We start from the raw sequence: 25,432 nt of genomic DNA on the forward strand, positions 1-25,432 counted from the left end.
CACTCTTAATATCTAGGTTCCACAAAGATATTATTTACGGTATTAGAGCATAAATCTCTGTTCCTGTGTATTGAAAAAATTATATAGGCGCTGGTTTCTTTGTGTTTTATAGTGTGTGACTTAACAGGGTGTGACTATCCCTACACCAGCTGCTCTTGTGACAGCCCATCCCAATAGATTTTTTCTTTTGGTAAAACCTCAATTTACACTACCGGAGCCGGCTCTCATCCACGGTAGTCTCCGTAAGATGTCAGCTAATCAGAATTAGCCGTGCCTGCGGCTGTAAGCACGTGCCGCCTGCCTTTCCTGGGAACACTGTTTGACCGATAATATATCCACACTGCTCCCTTCTGGGAGTGTAACAAGCCGATAACAGATCTAATAGTCACAGCTGAGAGACCACACCACTTGTAACTCTATGGTATCAGGTCTTCCCCCATATCTCCAGGAACATGTTTCGGTTATAGGTGCGTGTGAGAGCAGTGACCACTACTCCGGATATCAGTGGTTTTTGGAGCAGAATCACTTTCAAAGTCCAAAAAGATGGTGACTTCTGCTGTAATAAAGAAAATCAGACCCACTAGTGTCACCACGTTTTGTCTCTTTATTTAGAGATTTTTTCAAGACTGACCATCGGCTCTGGGGTTGCTGTATATATCCTTATGGAGGAGGCTGCTTTTCATTAGTATCAATCAATTAGGTGTTTGTGTGACATGTATAACAAAAGATAAATACATAAATACTACATTTGATTCAGAGGAAATCATTCTGTTATCTTATCATACATTGTTTTCATTTTTATAATTATTATTATGTATATTATATACTCATTTCTCTTTAGCATTTGCTTTTTGTATTTAATTCATCTGCATCTGTATCATTGATCAGTTGACATTAGAGAGAATTTATTCCAGCCTATGTGATTGATAACGTAATATGTTCTGGATTACTTACAAACTTTACTTGCTATAAAGAGAAATTAAATAATTCACACAAATACAGATTCTAAAATAAATGACAATGCTTTTACTTAAAGACAGCTTAATCATACATGTATTTTGCCAGTGCAGACTTACAACAAAAACATAGGTTATGCCAGCAATAGGGAATACTTGTAAAATAAATTTGTGACACCCAGTACAGAATAGCAGTCAGCCAACTTCATACCTACATACGGCAACGGCACCCCCCAACCCTCGCTGCATGCTCTCTCCTCTGTTCTCCGACTGCTCCCCCCCCTCGTTCTCTTGTGAGCTTTATACTATAATTTTGACTAAACCTCCAATTAATCCAATGGGTAATGTTAATTTAATACTCGTACGTGCTAGGCTCTAATTGGTTATGGGGGTCTTAGTCATAATATTGACACTATTCTGTTATCTTTTTGTTCCCATGTAGAATTCTAACATAATTGCTCATATATCCTTCATTTCTGACTATTGCAGAGAAATGCCATCTTCAGTTAGATCATTTGTTTATATAACTGAGAATTGCTGTCATCTGTTCTGGACATGTTAAAACCAATACATTTTAAACCCATAATCCTCATGGCAAGAACAATGTGTACAACAGTTTAACCTATACATATCTCTGCAGTTAATCACACATCATGTAACATACCTTTAGCTAAAATATCAAACAAGATGGCTGCTGCATCAGACACACACTTGCTTACTTTAGAGAGGAAAGGGAAGGCCTCATCCTCTGTAGGCCTGAGGCCATTCGACAAATGCGGTCTTCTGCAACTCGCACAACTAATATATATATTCTCAATCATTTCTATATGTCCTAAATTGTAGTGCAGGAAAATAAAGTTACATAAGCATGCATACAGTCAGGTGCATAAATATTGGGACATTGACAGAATTTTCATATTTTGGCCTCTATTCACCACCACAATGGCTTTGAAATGAAACAAACAAGATGTACTTTAACTGCAGACTTTCAGATTTAATTTGAGGGTAATTACATCCAGATCAGGTGAACGGTGTAGGAATTACAACGGCTTCTATATGTGCCTCCCACTTTTTAAGGGGCCAAAAGAAATGGGACAAACTAAACAATCCTAAATCTATCTTTCACTTTTTAAAACTCTGTTGCAAAATGAAATATCATTAAACAAAATAGAGGCACATTGTACAATAAGTGTATAGGTGGGTGATAAGGGCGGCTGTAGCAGACCCCCATTTAAGGTGGAGGTGTGGCTTGGTGGGTTATCCTCACATTTGGGAGCCACTATTGTCAGGATGTAAGGTGCACAGATCATTAAGACACAGTAGAATATAGGAAAAATACTTGAAGTGAGGTTTATTTAGAAGTCAGAACTGAATACAGCAGGTAATACATGAAGGGAAGAGCCAAAAACAACTGCAGGGCTCGGTGCAGACATCCAACGCATCACCACCATGTCCACAGATTGATGCAAAAAGGGTCATCCAGCAATACAGGGTCCCAGATAAAGAACATTGCTCAATGTCCCACATAATCCAGTGCAACGGGTTCCACAACAGACCCCTGGCCAAGCTCAGGTCAGTGATTCTCCTCCTTATACATGCTATGAGGAATGATATAACACAGTATGGGGGTGAGCAGAGACATGCTATGGGGAATGATATAACAGTATGTGGGTGAGCAGAGACATGCTATGGGGAATGATATCACACAGTATGGGGGTGAGCAGAGACATGCTATGGGGAATGATATAACACACAGTATGGGGAATGATATAACACAGTATGGGGGTGAGCAGAGACATGCTATGGGGAATGATATAACACAGTATGGGGGTGAGCAGAGACATGCTACGGGGAATAATATAACACAGTATGAGGGTGAGCAAAGACATGCTATGGGGAATGATATAACATAGTATGATGGTGAGCAGAGACATGCTATGGGGAATGATATAACAGTATGGGGGTGAGCAGAGACACGCTATAGGGAATGATATAACACAGTATGAGGGTGAGCAGAGACATGCTATGGGGAATGATATAACACAGTATGGGGTGAGCAGAGACATGCTATGGGGAATGATATAACACACAGTATGGGGTGAGCAGAGACATGCTATGGGGAATGATATAACACAGTATGGGGGTGAGCAGAGACATGCTATGGGGAATGATATAACATACAGTATGGGGGTGAGCAGAGACATGCTATGGGGAATGATATAACACAGTATGGGGGTGAGCAGAGACATGCTATGGGGAATGATATAACACAGTATGGGGGTGAGCAGAGACATGCTATGGGGAATGATATAACACAGTATGGGGGTGAGCAGAGACATGCTATGGGGAATGATATAACACAGTATGGGGGTGAGTAGAGACATGCTATGGGGAATGATATAACAGTATGTGGGTGAGCAGAGACATGCTATGGGGAATGATATAACAGTATGGGGGTGAGCAGAGACATGCTATGGGGAATGATATAACACAGTATGGGGGTGAGCAGAGACATTATATGGGGAATGCTATAACATTATGTGGGTGAGCAGAGACATGCTATGGGGAATGATATAACACAGTATGGGGGGGGAGTAGAGACATGCTATGGGGAATGATATAACACAGTATGGGGGTGAGCAGAGACATGCTATGGGGAATGATATAACACAGTATGGGGGTGAGCAGAGACATGCTATGGGGAATGATATAACACAGTATGGGGTGAGCAGAGACATGCTATGGGGAATGGTATAACACAGTATAGGGGAGAGGAGAGACATGCTATGGGGAATGATATAACAGTTTGGGGGTGAGCAGAGACATGCTATGGGGAATGATATAACACAGTATGGGGTGAGCAGAGACATGCTATGGGGAATGATATAACACAGTATGGGGTGAGCAGAGACATGCTATGGGGAATGATATAACACACAGTATGGGGAATGATATAACACAGTATGGGGGTGAGCAGAGACATGCTATGGGGAATAATATAACACAGTATGAGGGTGAGCAAAGACATGCTATGGGGAATGATATAACATAGTATGATGGTGAGCAGAGACATGCTATGGGGAATGATATAACACAGTATGGGGGTGAGCAGAGACATGCTATGGGGAATGATATAACAGTATGGGGGTGAGTAGAGACATGCTATGGGGAATGATATAACAGTATGTGGGTGAGCAGAGACATGCTATGGGGAATGATATAACAGTATGGGGGTGAGCAGAGACATGCTATGGGGAATGATATAACACAGTATGGGGGTGAGCAGAGACATTATATGGGGAATGATATAACATTATGTGGGTGAGCAGAGACATGCTATGGGGAATGATATAACACAGTATGGGGGGGAGTAGAGACATGCTATGGGGAATGATATAACACAGTATGGGGGTGAGCAGAGACATGCTATGGGGAATGATATAACAGTATGGGGGTGAGCAGAGACATGCTATGGGGAATGATATAACACAGTATGGGGTGAGCAGAGACATGCTATGGGGAATGGTATAACACAGTATAGGGGTGAGGAGAGACATGCTATGGGGAATGATATAACAGTTTGGGGGTGAGCAGAGACATGCTATGGGGAATGATATAACACAGTATGGGGTGAGCAGAGACACGCTATGGGGAATGATATAACACAGTATGGGGTGAGCAGAGACATGCTATGGGGAATAATATAACACAGTATGGGGTGAGCAGAGACATGCTATGGGGAATGATATAACACAGTATGGGGGTGAGCAGAGACATGCTATGGGGAATGATATAACAGTATGTGGGTGAGCAGAGACATGCTATGGGGAATGATATAACACAGTATGAGGGTGAGCAGAGACATGCTATGGGGAATGATATAACACAGTATGGGGTGAGCAGAGACAAGTTACGGGGAATATTCATATTCTGCAGGTTTTGCTGCAATGATCCTTGTCTGTGACATAGGCACAAGTCACCTCACCTCTCTCAGAAAGAGATCACCCACCTAGCTTTATATCATAGGTCCGATGTCATCCACTATTATCTTCACCATATGAAAATCACCCCCCAAGCCTCCCCAATTTAAATGCACCCACCTAGCTACCTCTCATCTGATGCCCAGACACTATGCCTCTCCTTTATCCTCACATACAGGTTACCCAACTAGCCTGCCCCTCCTCTGGACCAAACATGCATTTGTGCCCATGCAGAGTTGGGAGAGTCTGCAAGTTATAGCTGCCTGCACCTGGATGGGCGAGACAGAGCCAGGCTAACCTAAGCCGGGTATGGTTTTTTTTCAAACATGTACAAAACAGAATTGATCATCTTTCTCCTTTACAAGTCCCCAACCTCTCTCCCTCTCTGATAACCTCTTCATCCTGGCCATCCCCCAAGTTTGCTGCCTGCATGACATCTTCAACTCCTCCCTGACCTTTACCCCACACATTCTTAATATATGTCACTCTTGCTGCATTTCCCACTCAGAACATAGAAGTGATTGTGTCACCTGTGTGATTTCTCTGATATCTAACAAAATTTGATTGTGTAAAACATTTCCCACACTCAGAACATAGAAGTGATTGTGTCACCTATGTGATATTTCTGATGTGTAACAAGAGTTGATTTCCGTGCAAAAGTTTTACCACACTCAGAACATGGAAATGGTTTCTCACCTGTATGTATTCTCTGATGTATAACAAGATCTGATTTCTGTGTATAACATTTCCCACACTCAGAGCATGGAAATGGATTCTCACCTGTGTGACGTCTCTGATGCTTTAGAAGAGCTGATTTCTGTGTAAAACATTTCCCACACTCAGAGCATGGAAATGGCTTTTCACCTGTGTGACTTCTCTGATGTGTTTCAAAAGTTGATTTGCGTGTAAAATATTTCCCACACTCAGAACATGGAAATGGTTTCTCACCTGTATGTATTCTCTGATGTATAACAAGCTCTGATTTGTGTGTATAACATTTCCCACACTCAGAGCATGGAAATGGTTTCTCACCTGTGTGACTTCTCTGATGTCTATCAAGATGTGATTTGCGTGTAAAACATTTCCCACAGTCAGAGCATGGAAATGGTTTATCACCTGTGTGACTTTTCTGATGTCTAACAAGAGTTGATATCACTGTAAAACATTTCCCACACTCAGAGCATGGAAATGGTTTCTCACCTGTGTGACTTCTCTGATGTCTATCAAGATATGATTTGCATGTAAAACTTTTACCACACTCAGAGCATGGAAATGGGTTCTCACCTGTGTGACTTTTCTGATGCATAACAAGATCTGACTTCTGTGTATAACATTTCCCACACTCAGAGCATGGAAATGGTTTCTCATCTGTGTGACGTCTCTGATGCTTTAGAAGAACTGATTTCCATGTAAAACTTTTACCACACTCAGAACATAGAAATGGTTTCTCACCTGTGTGACTTTTCTTATGTATAACAAGATGTGATTTCTGTGTAAAACATTTCCCACACTCAGAGCATGGAAATGGCTTTTCACCTGTGTGACTTCTCTGATGTGTTTCAAAAGTTGATTTGCGTGTAAAATATTTCCCACACTCAGAACATGGAAATAGTTTCTCACCTGTATGTATTCTCTGATGTAAAACAAGCTCTGATTTGTGTGTATAACATTTCCCACACTCAGAGCATGGAAATGGTTTCTCACCAGTGTGACTTCTCTGATGTCTAACAAGAGTTGACATCACTGTAAAACATTTCCCACAGTCAGAGCATGGAAATGGTTTCTCACCTGTGTGACTTTTCTGATGCATAACAAGCTCTGATTTGTGTGTATAACATTTCCCACAGTCAGAGCATGGAAATGGTTTCTCACCTGTGTGACTTCTCTGATGTATAACAAGATTTGATTTCTGTGTATAACATTTCCCACACTCAGAGCATGGAAATGGTTTCTCACCTGAGTGACGTCTCTGATGCTTTAGAAGAGCAGATTTCCATGTAAAACATTTCCCACACTCAGAACATAGAAATGGTTTCTCACCTGTGTGATGTCTCTGATGTATAACAAGAGTTGATTTACATGTAAAACTTTTATCACACTCAGAGCATGGAAATGGTTTCTCACCTGTGTGACTATTCCGATGTATAACAAGATGTGATTTCTGTGTAAAACATTTCCCACACTCAGAGCATGGAAATGGTTTCTCACCTGTGTGACATCTCTGATGCCTTAGAAGAGATGATTTCCGTGTAAAACATTTCCTACACTTACAGCATGGAAATGGCCTGTCACCTGTCTTAGCTGGTTGAAGGGTAATAAGCTTTGTATTCTGTGTAAAACATTTGGCATCTACAGAAGAGGGAAATATTTTATCTAATGTACGAGATGTAGCAGATGCACCAATATCTGAATTATCAGAACACTCCCCATGATCAGAGGTAGCAGGTGATATATCTGCACTGTGAGGTACTGGATGTATAATTGGGGTAACTGGGTTTTCTCCTGGTGAATCCCGGTTGACGTCACCATCATCTATTTCACAATTTTGAGTTATAACGAGATGATCCTCTGAGACATTCCGGCTGCTACATCCATCTGCTGGGAATAATATACATATATGGAAATATAAATGTTTGCCCACAATAAGACTCATTATTATACAACACAGACTGTGGTGAATGACCCCAAATAGCCATGAAATGGGAAGATGTTGGGAGTAATATATAAATCATTAACTGGCACCAAAATATAATATCGAACTATATACTCATGTGCCAGAAACAGAGACAGTCACTTCCATTCCCTGTATATGACACCCCACCCCGCAAGAAATTGTATCTTTCTCAATTGATTTACTATATATAGGCAGATATCTGTGTAATCTGTTATCATATAACTTGCAGTGAAGATGGCAGCATATTACTATATAAGAGACAATAAACAAGACTTCATAGTAGGTGTATTAATGCAGTCACTTAGGCGGGAGAGGCTCTATCAGCAGGACAATGCACCACCGCACAGGTCCACAGTCACCAGATTATGGCTGGAGGACCTGTCCTCTGAGTTAGGCATCATGAGTTGGTCCCTCATTTGCCAGATTGAACCCAATAGAACACATGTGGGATGATGGGTTCTACCACTGGCGAATATAAGGAAATTGTGGATTATTCAGGAGGCCTGGTGTACACTATATACACAGCGCTTCATACAGCTTGTGGAGTCCATCCCTACAATGTGTTACTGCTGTAATCTAATCGGAAGAAGGACCTACCTATTACTGGATGGGTGTCTCTAGCATATGAGCGTATACATAGAGGGAGAGAGGTTTACTTGCTTCTATTAATAATTTGCAGAATACTTTGTGACAAAAAGATGGTGTCTCTAATGTAGAGCTGAAAATGTGCTTTATATCACTAATCCATTGTCAATTAATGAAATTGAAGCTGAAACAGGTGAAACAAACTGTGCTGCTTGCAGGGAAGAGGTGTAATATACATGAGATGTAGTGTAATATAAGATGTAAGTACCAGTGCTGATAGAGACAGGTGTAACATGCTGCTGCCTCCAGGCTTGCAGGGAAGAGGTGTAATATACATGAGATGTAGTGTAAGATAAGGTGTAAGTACCAGTGCTGATAAAGACAGGTGTAACATGCTGCCTCCAGGCTTGCAGGGAAGAGGTGTAATATACATGAGATGTAGTGTAATATAAGGTGTAAGTACCAGTGCTGATAGAGACAGGTGTAACATGATGCTGCCTCCAGGCTTGCAGGGAAGAGGTGTAATATACATGAGATGTAGTGTAAGATAAGGTGTAAGTACCAGTGCTGATAGAGACAGGTGTAACATGCTGCCTCCAGGCTTGCAGGGAAGAGGTGTAATATACATGAGATGTAGTGTAAGATAAGGTGTAAGCACCAGTGCTGATAGAGACAGGTGTAACATGCTGACCCCAGGCTTGCAGGGAAGAGGTGTAATATACATGAGATGTAGTGTAAGATAAGGTGTAAGTACCAGTGCTGATAGAGACAGGTGTAACATGCTGCCCCCAGGCTTGCAGGGAAGAGGTGTAATATACATGAGATGTAGTGTAAGATAAGATGTAATCACCAGTGCTGATAGAGACAGGTGTAACATGCTGCCTCCAGGCTTGCAGGGAAGAGGTGTAATATACATGAGATGTAGTGTAATATAAGATGTAATCACCAGTGCTGATAGAGACAGGTGTAACATGCTGCCCCCAGGCTTGCAGGGAAGAGGTGTAATATACATGAGATGTAGTGTAAGATAAGATGTAAGCACCAGTGCTGATAGAGACAGGTGTAACATGCTGCCCCCAGGCTTGCAGGGAAGAGGTGTAATATACATGAGATGTAGTGTAAGATAAGGTGTAAGTACCAGTGCTGATAGAGACAGGTGTAACATGCTGCCCCCAGGCTTGCAGGGAAGAGGTGTAATATACATGAGATGTAGTGTAAGATAAGATGTAAGTACCAGTGCTGATAGAGACAGGTGTAACATGCTGCCTCCAGGCTTGCAGGGAAGAGGTGTAATATACATGAGATGTAGTGTAAGATAAGGTGTAAGTACCAGTGCTGATAGAGACAGGTGTAACATGCTGCTGCCTCCAGGCTTGCAGGGAAGAGGTGTAATATACATGAGATGTAGTGTAAGATAAGGTGTAAGTACCAGTGCTGATAGAGACAGGTGTAACATGCTGCCCCCAGGCTTGCAGGGAAGAGGTGTAATATACATGAGATGTAGTGTAATATAAGGTGTAAGTACCAGTGCTGATAGAGACAGGTGTAACATGCTGCTGCCTCCAGGCTTGCAGGGAAGAGGTGTAATATACATGAGATGTAGTGTAAGATAAGGTGTAAGTACCAGTGCTGATAGAGACAGGTGTAACATGCTGCTGCCTCCAGGCTTGCAGGGAAGAGGTGTAATATACATGAGATGTAGTGTAAGATAAGGTGTAAGTACCAGTGCTGATAGAGACAGGTGTAACATGCTGCCCCCAGGCTTGCAGGGAAGAGGTGTAATATACATGAGATGTAGTGTAAGATAAGGTGTAAGTACCAGTGCTGATAGAGACAGGTGTAACATGCTGCCCCCAGGCTTGCAGGGAAGAGGTGTAATATACATGAGATGTAGTGTAATATAAGGTGTAAGTACCAGTGCTGATAGAGACAGGTGTAACATGCTGCTGCCTCCAGGCTTGCAGGGAAGAGGTGTAATATACATGAGATGTAGTGTAAGATAAGGTGTAAGTACCAGTGCTGATAGAGACAGGTGTAACATGCTGCTGCCTCCAGGCTTGCAGGGAAGAGGTGTAATATACATGAGATGTAGTGTAAGATAAGGTGTAAGTACCAGTGCTGATAGAGACAGGTGTAACATGCTGCCCCCAGGCTTGCAGGGAAGAGGTGTAATATACATGAGATGTAGTGTAAGATAAGGTGTAAGTACCAGTGCTGATAGAGACAGGTGTAACATGCTGCCTCCAGGCTTGCAGGGAAGAGGTGTAATATACATGAGATGTAGTGTAAGATAAGATGTAAGTACCAGTACTGATAGAGACAGGTGTAACATGCTGCCCCCAGGCTTGCAGGGAAGAGGTGTAATATACATGAGATGTAGTGTAAGATAAGGTGTAAGTACCAGTGCTGATAGAGACAGGTGTAACATGCTGCCTCCAGGCTTGCAGGGAAGAGGTGTAATATACATGAGATGTAGTGTAAGATAAGGTGTAAGTACCAGTGCTGATAGAGACAGGTGTAACATGCTGCTGCCTCCAGGCTTGCAGGGAAGAGGTGTAATATACATGAGATGTAGTGTAAGATAAGGTGTAAGTACCAGTGCTGATAGAGACAGGTGTAACATGCTGCCTCCAGGCTTGCAGGGAAGAGGTGTAATATACATGAGATGTAGTGTAAGATAAGGTGTAAGTACCAGTGCTGATAGAGACAGGTGTAACATGCTGCCTCCAGGCTTGCAGGGAAGAGGTGTAATATACATGAGATGTAGTGTAAGATAAGGTGTAAGTACCAGTGCTGATAGAGACAGGTGTAACATGCTGCCCCCAGGCTTGCAGGGAAGAGGTGTAATATACATGAGATGTAGTGTAAGATAAGATGTAAGTACCAGTGCTGATAGAGACAGGTGTAACATGCTGCTGCCCCCAGGCTTGCAGGGAAGAGGTGTAATATACATGAGATGTAGTGTAAGATAAGGTGTAAGTACCAGTGCTGATAGAGACAGGTGTAACATGCTGCCTCCAGGCTTGCAGGGAAGAGGTGTAATATACATGAGATGTAGTGTAATATAAGGTGTAAGTACCAGTGCTGATAGAGACAGGTGTAACATGCTGCCTCCAGGCTTGCAGGGAAGAGGTGTAATATACATGAGATGTAGTGTAAGATAAGGTGTAAGTACCAGTGCTGATAGAGACAGGTGTAACATGCTGCTGCCTCCAGGCTTGCAGGGAAGAGGTGTAATATACATGAGATGTAGTGTAAGATAAGATGTAAGTACCAGTGCTGATAGAGACAGGTGTAACATGCTGCCCCCAGGCTTGCAGGGAAGAGGTGTAATATACATGAGATGTAGTGTAAGATAAGGTGTAAGTACCAGTGCTGATAGAGACAGGTGTAACATGCTGCCCCCAGGCTTGCAGGGAAGAGGTGTAATATACATGAGATGTAGTGTAAGATAAGGTGTAAGTACCAGTGCTGATAGAGACAGGTGTAACATGCTGCCTCCAGGCTTGCAGGGAAGAGGTGTAATATACATGAGATGTAGTGTAAGATAAGGTGTAAGTACCAGTGCTGATAGAGACAGGTGTAACATGCTGCCTCCAGGCTTGCAGGGAAGAGGTGTAATATACATGAGATGTAGTGTAAGATAAGGTGTAAGTACCAGTGCTGATAGAGACAGGTGTAACATGCTGCCCCCAGGCTTGCAGGGAAGAGGTGTAATATACATGAGATGTAGTGTAAGATAAGGTGTAAGTACCAGTGCTGATAGAGACAGGTGTAACATGCTGCCCCCAGGCTTGCAGGGAAGAGGTGTAATATACATGAGATGTAGTGTAATATAAGGTGTAAGTACCAGTGCTGATAGAGACAGGTGTAACATGCTGCTGCCTCCAGGCTTGCAGGGAAGAGGTGTAATATACATGAGATGTAGTGTAATATAAGGTGTAAGTACCAGTGCTGATAGAGACAGGTGTAACATGCTGCCCCCAGGCTTGCAGGGAAGAGGTGTAATATACATGAGATGTAGTGTAAGATAAGGTGTAAGTACCAGTGCTGATAGAGACAGGTGTAACATGCTGCTGCCTCCAGGCTTGCAGGGAAGAGGTGTAATATACATGAGATGTAGTGTAAGATAAGGTGTAAGTACCAGTGCTGATAGAGACAGGTGTAACATGCTGCCCCCAGGCTTGCAGGGAAGAGGTGTAATATACATGAGATGTAGTGTAAGATAAGGTGTAAGTACCAGTGCTGATAGAGACAGGTGTAACATGCTGCTGCCCCCAGGCTTGCAGGGAAGAGGTGTAATATACATGAGATGTAGTGTAATATAAGGTGTAAGTACCAGTGCTGATAGAGACAGGTGTAACATGCTGCCCCCAGGCTTGCAGGGAAGAGGTGTAATATACATGAGATGTAGTGTAAGATAAGGTGTAAGTACCAGTGCTGATAGAGACAGGTGTAACATGCTGCCTCCAGGCTTGCAGGGAAGAGGTGTAATATACATGAGATGTAGTGTAAGATAAGGTGTAAGTACCAGTGCTGATAGAGACAGGTGTAACATGCTGCTGCCCCCAGGCTTGCAGGGAAGAGGTGTAATATACCTGAGATGTAGTGTAAGATAAGGTGTAAGCACCAGTGCTGATAGAGACAGGTGTAACATGCTGCCCCCAGGCTTGCAGGGAAGAGGTGTAATATACATGTGATGTAGTGTAAGATAAGGTGTAAGTACCAGTGCTGATAGAGACAGGTGTAACATGCTGCTGCCTCCAGGCTTGCAGGGAAGAGGTACAATATCCATGACAGTATAAAGGAAGACAATGTCTAGATAGACACCAGATGTTAAACTGTCAATAGGTCGACAGGGACAAAACGTCAACACAAAAATGGTTGTCTCTTTTTTTTTTTTTAGGGTTAGGCACCAGGAGGGAGGGTTGGGGTTTGGCACCAAGGGGAGGGTTAGAAGAAAAAAATTGGTAGAAACCCCCCTTCCCAGATAATCGTGTATTTTCCGCTGCCCTGGGTTTGGCGCTTTGGGTGTGAACAGGTGGCTGTTTGGTGCTGTGGGTAACTTCTTGCGGCTGCTAATGACAGAGAAGAGTGGTGGGTGGCCAGAAGGGGGTACAACCAAATAGCAAACAACTGTGTGTGGGAGGATGAACCCTCTGTTACTTACTTTAAGCTCTCTACCTTTACCCACTCCCTACCCCCAGCACTGGCTGCCCCAAGCCCCCTGCTTGCCCCCCAGCACTGCCTTAACTGCTTCCTGCCCTCATCCTCCATAACATGTTATGGGTCCCAAATAGTAGGCTCCAATTTCTAAAAATGAGGGTTCCCTGGAACCCATAATATTTCTTCAGGACCGTGCTGCCTCAGAGGACATAAGTTATCCCAACAGAAGCATGCACAGATGGATCGAAACTGGCCTCATCCGCAGGACCAAGTGAATCAAGGCCTGGAAAGACCATCTTCAGGGAGGTGTGGAACAGCATGCCCAGGAATATCACCCTCGTCTGCGACAGGACAAGAATGGTTTCTTTGAAGTTATTAATCCAACAGTGAAATATTAACATCCGATGTGTCAGACGAACATGGGACTGAATTATGTCCAAGGAAGGGGCCTTATTGACCTTCCTTGTATTATCATATGGGAATCAGAATGTGAAAAGAGAACTTGTCAGAACTCTTGGCTGGTACTCCAAAAATTATTCTGAGATGTCTCCTGACTCCCTAACTAGGCAGATACATTTCCCTCATTAGTTTGTACTGACAGAGGAGAGTGTAGGATAAGAAACTGTTATAGTGACTGAACAGGGAGAATATGTGACTCTTTTCTGTAATACGTGTTTATTACTCACCTGAGCTGATATCTGTAGGGATTTCCTCCTCCTTACACTGCTGATCACCCCTCACATACGTCTCTTCTTCTCCCTCTATATCTTCTGCCTTTATATCAGTCACATACGTCTCTTCTTCTCCCTCTGTATCTTCTGCTTTTATATCAGTCACATACGTCTCTTCTTCTCCCTCTGTATCTTCTGCTTTTATATCAGTCACATACGTCTCTTCTTCTCCCTCTATATCTTCTGCATTCATATCAGTCACATACGTCTCTTCTTCTCCCTCTATATCTTCTGTCTTTATATCAGTCACAAACGTCTCTTCTTGTCCCTCTATGTCTTCTGCCTTCATATCAGTCACATACGTCTCTTCTTCTCCCTCTGTATCTTCTGTCTTTATATCAGTCACAAATGTCTCTTCTTCTCCCTCTGTATCTTCTGCTTTTATATCAGTCACATAAGTCTCTTCTTCTCCCTCTATATCTTCTGCCTTTATATCAATCACATACGTCACTTCTTCTCCCTCTGTATCTTCTGTCTTTATATCAGTCACATACGTCTCTTCTTCTCCCTCTGTATCTTCTGCTTTTATATCAGTAACATACGTCTCTTCTTCTCTCTCTATGTCTTCTGCCTTATTATCAGCCAGATCTTCACCCTAAATAACCCATAAAATATTACCATCGGCTTTCAATGAAATAATACAGTCTAAAATCAATAAATAAGAAACTGTTCTACACATCATATATTGATAGCGTTCCTGCTATGCTGTTTGTCACCCATCTACCTGATGCTCATGTGGAATCCTGTGATTATCCTCTGTACAATCCTGTGAATAAAGAGGACGGGGGCATCTCTCTGGGGTATTTCTGTTACTGGGTCCATCTGTGGGAGACACACAGTGACTGAGTACATTGTACATATGTGATTATCAGGTGATGTGCATATATAGGGGCCCCCATACCTGCTCTCCCTTGTACAATAAATTACAGTCTCCCCTTACCCAGTGATGTGAGGGGCCGGTGATTCTCCATCATCACATCCTTGTACAGACCCCTGTGTTCCTCTATATACTCCCCCTCCTGCATGGAGACAGACAGTGACATCCTGACACTTTATAGGAACCTGAAACACACAATGATACAGTCATCACCCAGACACATCCCCTGGTGTTACTGTATAATGTCCCCTTCCCAGCAGTCACCTCTCCAGTCATCACCCAGACACATCCCATGGTGTTACTGTATAAGGTACCATTGCCAGCAGTCACCTCTCAAGTCATCACCCACACACATCCCCTGGTGTTACTGTATAATGTCCCACTCCCAGCAGTCACCTCTCCAGTAAGCAGCTGAAGGATCTTTTTGATGAGTTCCAAGATCTTCTGGTTTTCGTGTCTCTCATGTATCAGTGAGTGAGCTGGAGGCACCGTGATGGGGCTCTGGGTCCTGCTCAGTCCTCCAGACACACGGGGATGGCTGATGTTTGTCTCACAATCACCGGGTGTCTTCTTCACTAATGTATAATCCTATGTTTTTGGGGAGACACCAAATATCACTGTATACACTCCCAAATCCCTCATCTTGACCCTGCATTATTATTAAAGATATAAGTGATTTCACTGTGACATTCCCATATGCCCCTCACCTCCCCAGTCATGTCCCTGTATTATTACTATAGATATTAGTGATTTCACTGTGACACTCCCAGACCCTCTCCCCTCCCCAGTCATGTCCCTGTATTATTACTATACATATAAGTGATGTCACTGTGACATTCCCAGATCTCCTCACCTCCCCAGTCATGTCCATGTATTATTACTATAGATATAAGTGATGTCACTGTGACACCCCCAGACTCTCAGCTCCCCAGTCATGTCGCTGTATTATTACTATAGATATAAGTGATGTCACTGTGACACCCCCAGACTCTCACCTCCCCAGTCATGTCTCTGCAGTGTTCTCCCCAGAATTTTTTTCCAGCCGGGTGGCATCCAAAAGTAGCCGGGTGGGGGCCTTTGCAATTATGCGCGCGCCGGGAAAAGGGGTATCTCCCACACCAATCCAGGTCGACATGTCTCAGGCTGCTCCCCCACTGGCTCTCAGTCAAAAGTGCCCATTATGCAGTGCCCCCTATATTTGTGCCCTTTGTACAGTGCCCCATGTAGTTTTTCCCCTTATGCATTGCTCCCTGTAGTTTAGCTTTGCCTTTATGCAGTGCCCCCTGGCTGAAGTAGTGCCCCTATGTAGTGCCTGCAGACTGGTCCCTTATGTAGTGCCCCCAGGCTGGCCCCTTTATGCAGTGCCCCCAGGCTGGCCCCTTTATGCAGTGCCCCCAGGCTGGCCCCTTTATACAGTGCCCCCAGGCTGGCCCCTTTATACAGTGCCCCAGGATTAATTAGTGCCCCCAGGCTGGACCCTTTGTGCAGTGCCCCCAAGCTGGCTCCATTATAAAATGCCCCCAGGCTGGTCCCGGTCCCAGCACTTACCTTTACTTTACTTACTGGCCGGTCTCCCGCTCGCCGTTGCTGCTACCGCGCGCTGACTGGATCTAACTAGATCCAGCAGACGCGCGGGGAAGGCTCCTCACGTCGCGGGTGACGTCATGACGTCACCTGCGCAGTGCATCACTGGGAACGCTGGCCTCTGAAGTGATCGGAGGCTTCTTTAGCCTCCGGTCACTTCAGAGGCTAGTGTTCCACAGCGGGGGTCGGCGGGGAAAGTGCCGGGCGGCAGGCTGTTTCTACCGGGCGATGCGCCCGCAGAAAACAGCCTGGGGAGAACACTGCTCTGTATTATTACTATAGATATAATTGATGTCACTGTGACACCCCCAGATCCTCTCACCTCCCCAGTCATGTCCCTGTATTATTACTATAGATATAAGTGATGTCACTGTGACGCTCCCAGATCCTCTCACCTCCCCAGTCATGTCCCTGTATTATTACTATAGATGTGATGTCACTGTGACACCCCCAGATCCTCTCACCTCCCCAGTCATGTCCCTGTATTATTACTATATAGATAAGTGATGTCACTGTGACACTCCCAGATCCTCTCACCTCCCCAGTCATGTTCCTGTATTATTACTATAGATATGTGATGTCACTGTGACACTCCCAGATCCTCTCACCTCCCTAGTAAGAAAATAGATCATCTGTAGGTTTACTACTATATTGACTGAGATTGATTTGGTCCGAAGACTTTAATGTATAACACTGACCATGACAATGTCACTGGACCAAATCAATGTTAGTCAATATAGTAGTGAAACGATTGCCTCCACCTTACATAAAGACACAAGCTGTACATCAGGCTGTAACTGTGAACGAGATAGAGGCAAAACACACGTCAGCAGTAATCCCACTTCCGGGTCCAGTGGAAGTGATCATGTGACCTGTGTCCAATTTATACCAGAGGAATACCCTGTCTCCTCCTGGACACATCTCCACTATTGCTTCACTACAGAGAAAAAACTGTAAAGGGGGTAAGTGGCACCGATGCCTGGCACTGCCTAGCGCATCAGGGTAGCCGCTCAGGAACCTCTTGTGCTGCCATCTCCTACTAATTTCTCTCATCCCAGAGAAAGGTCGACCCACTATATGTGATCACCTATACTGAATGCTGACTGTACACTCAGTCTGGGAGTAAATACATGTCTGATACTTCATTGCCATAGACAATATCAGACTGTATAGATCACATCAATAAGCTGCAAGCTATTATACTATTATAGTGACTGGACCGAGTGTAAGTGTTATAGACATCTATATAATGGTGATCTATGAATATATTAAGGACACTTTACAAAGCTGTCTAGGAGGGGAGATTATATTCCTATGAATACAATATTATGACTTAATGCACAATATATGTGTATTATACATTGCACAGCCTAACAATGTGCAATGTTCATATATTAACCTGCTCAATGAAAACCTGCTCCCTGCAGAGCGTAACAAGCTCAGATGTATATTAGATGCCTGTATAATGTCTGACTAGCAATTTCCTCACTGCAGAGCTGAATAATGATTAATACATGTATAATAACCGGCTCGCTGGACAGCTTACCTACATCTGATGCCTGTATAGTAACCGGCTCGCTGGACAGCTTACCTAAATCTGATGCCTGTATAGTAACCGACTCGCTGGACATCTTACCTAAATCTGATGCCTGTATAGTAACCGACTCGCTGGACATCTTACCTAAATCTGATGCCTGTATAGTAACCGGCTCGCTGGACATCTTACCTAAATCTGATGTCTGTATAATAATCGGCTCGCTGGACAGCTTACCTAAATCTGATGCCTGTATAATAACTGGCTCGCTGGACATCTTACCTAAATCTGATGCCTGTATAATAACCCGCCCACTGGACAGCTTACCTAAATCTAATGTCAGTGTAATAACCGGCTCGCTGGACAGCTTACCTAAATCTGATGCCTGTATAATAACCCGCCCGCTGGACAGCTTACCTACATCTGATGCCTGTATAATAACCAGCTCGCTGGACAGCTTACCTACATCTGATGCCTGTATAGTAACTGGCTCGCTGGACAGCTTACCTAAATCTGATGCCTGTATAATAACCAGCTCGCTGGACATCTTACCTAAATCTGATGCCTGTATAATAACCCGCCCGCTGGACAGTTTACCTAAATCTGATGCCTGTATAATAACCAGCTCGCTGGACATCTTACCTAAATCTGATGCCTGTATAATAACCCGCTCGCTGGACAGCTTACCTAAATCTGATGCCTGTATAGTAACCGGCTCGCTGGACAGCTTACCTAAATCTGATGCCTGTATAGTAACCGGCTCGCTGGACATCTTACCTAAATCTGATGCCTGTATAATAACCCGCTCGCTGGACATCTTACCTAAATCTGATGCCTGTATAATAACCGGCTCGCTGGACAGCTTACCTACATCTGATGCCTGTATAGTAACCGGCTCGCTGGACAGCTTACCTAAATCTGATGCCTGTATAATAACCGGCTCGCTGGACATCTTACCTAAATCTGATGCCTGTATAATAACCCGCCCACTGGACAGCTTACCTAAATCTAATGTCAGTGTAATAACCGGCTCGCTGGACAGCTTACCTAAATCTGATGCCTGTATAATAACCCGCCCGCTGGACAGCTTACCTACATCTGATGCCTGTATAATAACCAGCTCGCTGGACAGCTTACCTACATCTGATGCCTGTATAGTAACTGGCTCGCTGGACAGCTTACCTAAATCTGATGCCTGTATAATAACCAGCTCGCTGGACATCTTACCTAAATCTGATGCCTGTATAATAACCCGCCCGCTGGACAGTTTACCTAAATCTGATGCCTGTATAATAACCAGCTCGCTGGACATCTTACCTAAATCTGATGCCTGTATAATAACCCGCTCGCTGGACAGCTTACCTAAATCTGATGCCTGTATAGTAACCGGCTCGCTGGACAGCTTACCTAAATCTGATGCCTGTATAGTAACCGGCTCGCTGGACATCTTACCTAAATCTGATGCCTGTATAATAACCCGCTCGCTGGACATCTTACCTAAATCTGATGCCTGTATAGTAACCGGCTCGCTGGACAGCTTACCTAAATCTGATGCCTGTATAGTAACAGACTCGCTGGACATCTTACCTAAATCTGATGCCTGTATAATAACCGGCTCGCTGGACAGCTTACCTAAATCTGATGCCTGTATAATAACCGGCTCGCTGGACATCTTACCTAAATCTGATGCCTGTATAGTAACAGACTCGCTGGACATCTTACCTAAATCTGATGCCTGTATAGTAACCGGCTCGCTGGACATCTTACCTAAATCTGATGTCTGTGTAATAACCGGCTTGCTGGACAGCTTACCTAAATCTGATGCCTGTATAATAACCGGCTCACTGGACAGGTTACCTAAATCTGATGCCTGTATAGTACCTGGCTCGCTGGACAGCTTACCTAAATCTGATGCCTGTATAGTTACCAGCTCACTGGACAGCTTACCTAAATCTGATGCCTGTATAGTACCTGGCTACATCTGATGCCTGTATAGTAACCGGCTGGCGGATGAGATAAGTAATATGTGAGGACTGTTGCTCATTGCAGAGTTGATCAAGGTTTGATGTGTGAATAGGAAACGCCTCACGGTGGAGCTGAATAACACTTGCACAGTAACCTATCCATTATAGAGCTGCATATATTACATACAGAATCCTAAGAACACGGCGGCATTATCTACTGACGCAGAATCCGGCTGATTGGCTAAAATCTATGGATTATACATTTCTACATATATATAGTTTTTAATATTTTTGCATTTTCTCATTAAGAGATTGAATTATATAATGGTTATAGAATAATTAACCTCAGCAGGTGATACATCCCATTACACACAGGCCTCAATCTTAGGCTCATTAATTTTATTTTATAGAAAATTGTCTGTTTTAAGTCTGATAAATACTAAATATACTTCTATATACTGTAACGTCTGAGTGGTCTCCACTTATAGGAGTGACCCCTGATTGACCAGTAAGTCTCCCCTCCCGCCCCCCAACCATAGAGCCCTGGTCAGTGTCAGAGATCAGGTTCCTATAACCCAGCCCCATAAGGCTCCTCCGAGGCCGGCACACAACCAGACACCACATGCTGCTCCCACTTTACAATAATAATAATAACAATAACAGTACACTACAGGCTGTTCCCCCTGTATAAAAATAATAACAGGACACCACAGGCTGCTCCCCCTGTATAATAACAGGACACCACAAGCTGCTCCCACCGTATAACAACAGGACACCACAGGCTGCTCCCCTTTATAATACTAATAGGACACTACGGGCCTCTCCCACTGTATAGTAGGCACCACAGGCCTATCCCATTGTATAGTAGGTACCAAAACCCGCTCCCCTGTATAATAGAGTACTACATGCTGCTCCCCATTATCGTAGGGCACCACAGGCTGCTCTCCCTCTATAGTAGATACCACAAGCTGCTCCTCCTGTAAAGTAGACACCACAGGCTGCTCCCCCTGTAGAGTAGGACACCACATGCTGCTCCTCTAAAATAGGCACTACAGGCTACTTTCCCTGTATAGTAGACACCACAAGCTGCTCCCCCTGTATACTAGGCACCACAGGCCGCTCCCCCTGTTTAGTAGGCACCACAGGCCACTCCCCCTGTATAGTAGGCACCACAGGCCGCTCCCCCTGTAATAGTAGGCACCACAGGCCGCTCCCCTTGTATAGTAGGCACCACGGGCCGCTCCCCCTGTATAGTAGGAACCACAGGCCGCTCCCCCTGTATAGTAGGCACCACAGGCCGCTCCCCCTGTATAGTAGGCACCACAGGCCGCTCCCCCTGTAATAGTAGGCACCACAGGCTGCTCCCCTTGTATAGTAGGCACCACGGGCCGCTCCCCCTGTATAGTAGGAACCACAGGCCGCTCCCCCTGTATAGTAGGCACCACAGGCTGCTCCCCTGTATAAAAGGACACCACAGGCTGCTCCCCCTGTACAGTAGGCACATTACCTGCGGATGCCGGACACAGTGATGTCTCCTCTCTGCGTTTTGCCGCCGAACAACCTCCCGGGAAGTACAGTCCTACATCCTGCCTGCGGAACGCACAGACCGGAAAATAGGTGGAACGCACAATCCGGAAGTGAGGTGGAACGCACAATTTGGAAGTCATGTGGACCGCACATACCAGAAGTCGGGTGGACCGCACAGACCGGAAGTCAGATGGAACTCACAGACCGGAAGTCGGGTGGAACGCACAGGCAGATCCTCACTTCCAAAAATAACTATCCTGACGTCAGGCGCTGGGCGGAGCTGGGGGCGGGGTTACAGGCTGTGTCCGGGTGCACAATCCCAGCTGGTATCTGCTCATACTGTAGGGGGAGCTGTGGGGCTGCCCAGTATCTGTGTGAGTGCTGGGAATGCCCCCTACAGTGATGTACAGGGGGACATGCCGCCTACAGCGCTATTTACCCACCACAGGTGCCCTAATACACCTACTACTAAGTGTGCCCAGTAAGGGAGGGAGGGGCTCTAGGTGTGCTCAGTAAGGGAGGGAGGGGCTCCAGGTGTGCCCAGTAAAGGAAGGAGGGGGCTCAAGGTGTGCCCAGTAAGAGAGGGAGGGGCTCCAGGTGTGCCCTGTAATGGGAGAAGGGGCTTTGGTGTGCCCAATAAGAGAGGAAGGGGCTTTGGTGTGCCCAGTAAGGGTGGAAAGGAATTTGGTGTGCACAGTAAGGTAGGGAGGGGCTCTAAGTGTGCCCAGTAAGGGAGGGAGGGGCTCTAGGTGTGCCCAGGTTGGGAAGGAGGGGCTCTAGGTGTGCCCAGTAAGGGAAAAAGGGGCTCTAGGTGTGCCCAGAAAGGGAGGGAGGGGCTCTAGGTGTGCCCAGGAAGGAGGGGCTATAGGTGTGCCAAGTAAGAAAGGGAGAGGCTCTAGGTGTGTCCAGTTAGGGAGGAAGGGGCTCTAGGTGTGCCCAGTAAGGAAGGAGGGGTACTAAGTGTTCCCAGTGAGGGGGGAGAGGCTGCTAAGTGTGCCCAGTAAAGGAGATTGGGTTGCAAAGTGTGCTCAATGAGGGAGGGTGAAGGGTGCTAAGTGTGCCCAGTAAGGGAGGAGGGGTTTCTTAGTGTGCCCAGTAAGGGAGGAGGGGTGCTTAGTCTGCCCAGTAAGGGAGGAGGGGGTTCTTAGTGTGCTCAGTAAGGGAGGGAGGGAATAACTAGTGTGCTCAGTGAGGGAGGGAGTGCTTAGTGTGCCCAGTAAGGGAGGAGGGGGGTTCTTAGTGAGCTTAGTAAGGGAGGGAGGGAATAACTAGTGTGCTTAGTGTGCCCAGTAAGGGAGGAGGGGGGTTCTTAGTGTGCCCAGTAAGGGAGGAGGGGGGTTCTTAGTGTGCCCAGTAATGGAGGAGGGGGTGCTAAGTGGGGATCGGTATGGAATACCGCTGGACGCATGTTCAAATCTCGACAGCGGAAGACCGGCAGTGAAGATCCCGCCACGTAAGTATTTTAACTAATTACTAACAACCCGCCAACCATCCATAAGGGGTGCCTAACCCTAACCCACCCTGTAAGTGGCTAAACCTACCCCCCTCTTCCCTGCAGCCTAACCCTAAGTCCCCCCGGGAGCCCCTAACCTATCTCCCCCCCGCCTGTCATTACACCCCTGCCGGGATTAGACATTCAGATTGCCGACGGTCATGGCCGACTGCCACCCGCTAAGTGTTTCCAGTAAAGTAGGAAAGTTGGAGGTTACATTTTTGACTCATCAGTCCACAGAACATTAGCCCACAAGGCTTGGGGGTTATCCATGTGGGGTTGGGTATGAAATGTCGGCAGTCAGAATCCCAACGCCGAGATCACTACAGGGCTAACATACAACACTTGTTGATCGGTATGCTAACCCTTTCTCTCTGGTGCCTAACCCTAGCCTCCTCCCCTAGTCCCTGACCCTAACCTCCCCATACCCTAATCTAACCCTGCACCCATAGTGCTAGACCCTAACCCTCCCCCCAGACCCTCTACTTACCTTCTGCATCCTGACTGCCATGATGCCGGATGAATCCCATCAATGAGCTTTTGGCACATGTCAACCTTTCTGTTTGTCCTCTTGGCTAGCAGTGGCGGTCACCTTGTAACTCTCCCATGGACGCCATCTATGCCCAGTCTCTTATGAAGGAACCCTGACCGGTGACAGTAACTGAGGCGAGCGATACCTGCAGCTCCTTAGGTTATCCTCTGGGTCCTGTTATCTTCTGGGTCCTGTTATCCTCTTTCTGTGACTTCCTGGATGAGCCTGGATGATGGGCACTTGGAGGAACTTTGGCAGCCGACCCCTCCCGGGGATGAGCCACCACTGTTAGTTCTCTCTGAGCGGTATAGTCTTTTTTTCACGTCTGTATATCAATGTGTCTGAGTCTGTATACGAAGTGCAACGAAAATCGTCATGATAAAAAGCTGCGGCTGCTGCATCTTAGCGCTCCGTGTACATATTCAGACTCGGTCGCACACAGATATACAAGTGTCAAATCAATCAGCGCAGTCTTGTGCATCAGTTCTGGTGTATCACGATGCTACCACAACTCAAATTTCGGGAAAAAGACGCTCGGCATACGGTGCTGCTTGCTGAGACCTTTTATCCAGCTTGGATACACAGACCCCGGAAAGGCCGGCCCAAACACATACAGACCCCATAAAGGCTGGCCCAAACACATACAGACCCCATAAAGGCTGGCCCAAACACACACAGACCCCGGAAAGGCCGGCCCAAACACACACAGACCCCAGAAAGGCTGGCCCACACAGACCCCGTAAAGGCTGGTCCAAATACACACAGACCCCAGAAAGGCTGGCCCAAACACACACAGACTTCGGAAAGGCTGGCCCAAACACACACAGACTTCGGAAAGGCTGGCCCAAACACATACAGACCCCATAAAGGCTGGCCCAAACACATACAGACCCCGGAAAGGCTGGCCTAAACACATACAGACCCCGGAAAGGCTGGCCCAAACACATACAGACCCCGGAAAGGCTGGCCCAAACACATACAGACCCCGGAAAGGCTGGCCCAAACACATACAGACCCCGGAAAAAGGCTGGCCCAAACACATACAGACCCCGGAAAGGCTGGCCCAAACACATACAGACCCCATAAAGGCTGGCCTAAACACATAGACCCCATAAAGGCTGGCCTAAACACATACAGACCATGGAAAGGCTGGCCCCATAAAGGCAGGCCTAAACACATACAGACCACGGAAAGGCTGGCCCCATAAAGGCTGGCCCAAACACATACAGACCCCATAAAGGCTGGCCTAAAAACATACAGACCTTGGAAAGGCTGGCCTAAACACATACAGACCCCGGAAAGGCTGGCCTAAACACATACAGACCCCATAAAGGCTGGCCCAAACACATACAGACCCCGTAAAGGCTGGCTTAAACACATACAGACCCCATAAAGGCTAGCTTAAACACATACAGACCCCGGAAAGGCTGGCCCAAACACATACAGACCCTGGAAAGGCTGGCCCAAACACATACAGACCCCGGAAAGGCTGGCCTAAACACATACAGACCCCATAAAGGCTGGCCCAAACACATACAGACCCCGGAAAGGCTGGCCTAAACACATACAGACCCTATAAAGGCTAGCTTACACACATACAGACCCCGTAAAGGCTGGCCCAAACACATACAGACCATGGAAAGGCTGGCCTAAACACATACAGACCCCATAAAGGCTGGCCCAAACACATACAGACCCCATAAAGGCTGGCCCACACATATATAGACCTGTTAAGAATATGGATAAGTGTAAATAATGTTATGAGTCTATGGAGCCTATTCATCAAAACTAAAGTAACATTTTTAGCACCCTTTTTACTTATTCATGTTA

General features: G+C 45.5%; 1 protein-coding gene across 4 annotated transcripts; it reads right to left on the reverse strand.

The window, feature by feature from the left end:
- Positions 1 to 2,468: 2,468 nt before the first annotated feature.
- On the reverse strand, positions 2,469 to 21,617 carry LOC148430739 (uncharacterized). 4 transcript variants are annotated; one of them, XM_088466501.1, is made up of 6 exons: positions 21,559 to 21,617; positions 15,366 to 15,557; positions 15,033 to 15,111; positions 14,817 to 14,914; positions 14,048 to 14,687; positions 2,469 to 7,531 (listed from the first exon to the last, which is right to left on the reverse strand). In XM_088466501.1, the coding sequence occupies exons 3-6, from the start codon at positions 15,064 to 15,066 to the stop codon at positions 5,523 to 5,525; spliced, it is 2,781 nt and encodes a 926-aa protein (XP_088322627.1). In that variant the 5' UTR covers positions 15,067 to 15,111; positions 15,366 to 15,557; positions 21,559 to 21,617; the 3' UTR covers positions 2,469 to 5,522. The 4 variants fall into 4 exon arrangements, with proteins under 4 accessions (XP_088322627.1, XP_088322626.1, XP_088322625.1 ...); XM_088466500.1 differs by having other exon boundaries at positions 2,469 to 7,534; XM_088466499.1 differs by lacking the exon at positions 21,559 to 21,617 and having other exon boundaries at positions 15,033 to 15,154; positions 15,366 to 15,452.
- Between the last annotated feature and the right edge of the window lie 3,815 nt (positions 21,618 to 25,432).

This window comes from Taudactylus pleione, unplaced genomic scaffold (genome assembly GCF_031769625.1).
Source record: "Taudactylus pleione unplaced genomic scaffold, aTauple2 ptg003324l, whole genome shotgun sequence".
Classification (NCBI taxonomy): domain Eukaryota; kingdom Metazoa; phylum Chordata; class Amphibia; order Anura; family Myobatrachidae; genus Taudactylus; species Taudactylus pleione.

Bases quoted from the DNA above. Each gene is read 5' to 3' on its own strand.
- LOC148430739 (XM_088466498.1), bottom strand. From the start codon at position 15,135: ATGTCACTGTCTGTCTCCATGCAGGAGGGGGAGTATATAGAGGAACAC. The intron at 14,915-15,032 runs GTAAGGGGAGAC...TGTCTCCCACAG, and splicing joins CCGGCCCCTCACATCACTGG to ATGGACCCAGTAACAGAAAT. The intron at 14,688-14,816 runs GTAGATGGGTGA...TGGGTTATTTAG, and splicing joins GGATTCCACATGAGCATCAG to GGTGAAGATCTGGCTGATAA.